A 2,312-nucleotide genomic window follows, 5' to 3' on the forward strand; every position below is an offset into this window, starting at 1 on the left:
AAACAGGAGGACCTTTAGTTTCTATGTAGTGCAAGGTATTATGGGAAGCTTTCCTCGAAAACGGACGAGGTCTCGTTAATTCGGGAAATTCCTTCAAAATTTCAGTTATAGCACTGTTTCCTGAGATTGTTTTAATCGTTGTCGAAGGTCCATTGTAAGTAAAACCTTTACACGTGAGAGAAGTGAGTGGATCTATAAGTCGCTTGTTTTTGATATCGATGATGAGTCCGTAGTGAGCAAGGAAATCCGATCCGATAATTGGTCTCTCAACGTCAGCGAGGGTGAAATGCCATTTGTAATTCCGCCGTAAGTTCAAGTCCAATTCCAGGAGTTTCAAACCGTAGGTAGATATACGGGAACTATTTGCAGCGAAAAGCTCAAAAGTTGTCGGTTTGCCGTTGCCTTTGTAAGGTAAAATTGATATATCAGCTCCAGAGTCAATTAAAAACTTCATGCCGCTTTTCCTTTCCATAATGAACAAACGGCTATGATGAAGACTGTTATCGCCGCCACCGCATGCCGTTACTGCGGGGGGCTTGGACCGTTTCCCTGAATATTCTGAGCGTTGTAAGCACAGGGGGACTTGCATCTGAAAGCTTTATCTCCGAACCTGCTATGATAATAACACACGTTAGAGTTTTCATCGGAGTCTCGATATCGCGAGCGATTCCTAGAATCAGAATAACGTCGGTCTCGACTGGAGTTTCGATAGCGGTTCCGGCTATTCCTCGGATATTTGCCCAACTGCTCAACTCTTTTAGTCAGCTCCGAGATTTGCAGTTTAAGGTCTCTTATTTCCGAGCAAGACGAGGCTTCTGCTACATGACCGTAATTGGGTTCGGTGAGCTCAGCTACTCGATCAGCTAACTCGGCTAGCTTGTCCAGTTCTTCACTGCTAGCTGCTAACACCGTTTGCATACTCTTTGGTAGCCGTTGAAGCCACAAATTTTTGAGGAAAGTCTCATCGCTAATTCGCCCTGTCGAAAGCTCGCGCATTTTACGTAGCAACGTACTAGGCTTCTGATCACCTAGGGATAGGTCTTCTAACAATATCTTGACCTCTTTCGCGGCTGAATGTTTATATACAGCGAGAAGTCTCTCCTTGAGTTTCGAGAACGGTTTCGATGCGGGAGGATCGTAAACAATGTCACTTACCGTTGACAAGACCTCCACATCTAGGCAGTTGACTAGGTAGTTATACTTGGTTCCTTCGGCTGTAACATGGTTGATCTTGAAGGCAGCGTCGAGCTGGACGAAAAAAAGTTTGATCCTGTCCTTCGAGAATGTCGGCAGTTTCGCGTGGACAGCTTGAACTCGAAGATCGCTTTCTTGCTGTTCAGCCATGGCGATAAGTTCTTGGCAGGTTCGGGATCACGTCCGGGTCACCAGTAAAGGCGACGGCAATGAGAAGATGTAAATTTCATTTTTAAAGACATGAACATTTTATTTACACACACGGACAAGTTATACGCGACATCCATACTCTATGACGAAATACAATCAACTGATTAAAACGTTCCAAAAAACTCTCTGGCCATCCGTTGCTAGGTTACCATCCATCACCAGGCGAAAAGCGCTACAACGAGAAAACGTGACATCGTGACGTCACAGAGCATCGTTTATGATCGGTCACTACAAGACTTTGGATGTGTTCTTGGGGTACAGCAGACCAAGCAGCTTCCACGCGTTGCCAAAGTTGATCTGGTGTGGCAGCTGGGGATGTAATCTGGGTCAATCGTTGAGCAACCATGGATCACATGTTTTCTATCGGCGAAAGATCCGGAGAGCGAGCTGGCCAGGAAAGCAATTCAATCTGGCGATTGACGAAGAACCTTTGGACAATGCGTGCCACGTGTGGTCGCGCATTATCCTGTTGAAATATGGCTGTGGGCAAGCCCTGAAGGTAAGGAAGGACAACTGGCTCCAACACCTCGGAGATGTAGCGCTGGCTTTTTAAAGTACCTACCGGCAATGCGTACTAGAGGAGTGCGAGAGTGATATCCAATACCGCCCCATACCATAATACCCGGTGCAGGACCAGTGTGGCGGTGCATAACGCAGCTGTTAAGCATCCTCTCTCCACGGGTCTCCAGACTCGAATCCGACCATCGTGGTGTTGCAGACAGAAGCGTGACTCGTCAGTAAAGACAATTTCATTCCATTGTGCTGTCCACATCCTTCTTTCATCGCACCATTGGCGGCGGAGACGTCTGTGGTTCTGCGTCAAGGGTAGACGAAGCAATGGACGTCTTGCGGACAGACCACTCTGCTGTAAACGGCGTCGAATGGTACGCGCAGACACTGGGTGATGC

The 2,312-nt window shown here is 47.2% G+C and overlaps 1 protein-coding gene across 1 annotated transcript; it reads right to left on the bottom strand.

Moving 5' to 3' along the window:
- Positions 1-522: 522 nt before the first annotated feature.
- On the bottom strand, positions 523-1,344 carry LOC149081141 (uncharacterized). The gene has a single exon (XM_089238295.1). It carries the CDS (start codon positions 1,342-1,344, stop codon positions 523-525), a length of 822 nt encoding a protein of 273 aa, XP_089094421.1.
- Between the last annotated feature and the right edge of the window lie 968 nt (positions 1,345-2,312).

This window comes from Pholcus phalangioides, unplaced genomic scaffold, assembly GCF_987345545.1.
Source record: "Pholcus phalangioides strain wild (caught in Gottingen) unplaced genomic scaffold, Ppha-v1.0 ptg000010l_1, whole genome shotgun sequence".
In the NCBI taxonomy this organism is placed as follows: Eukaryota; Metazoa; Arthropoda; class Arachnida; order Araneae; family Pholcidae; genus Pholcus; species Pholcus phalangioides.

Coding starts and splice junctions, on each gene's coding strand:
- LOC149081141 (XM_089238295.1), bottom strand. CDS start 1,344: ATGGCTGAACAGCAAGAAAGCGATCTTCGAGTTCAAGCTGTCCACGCG.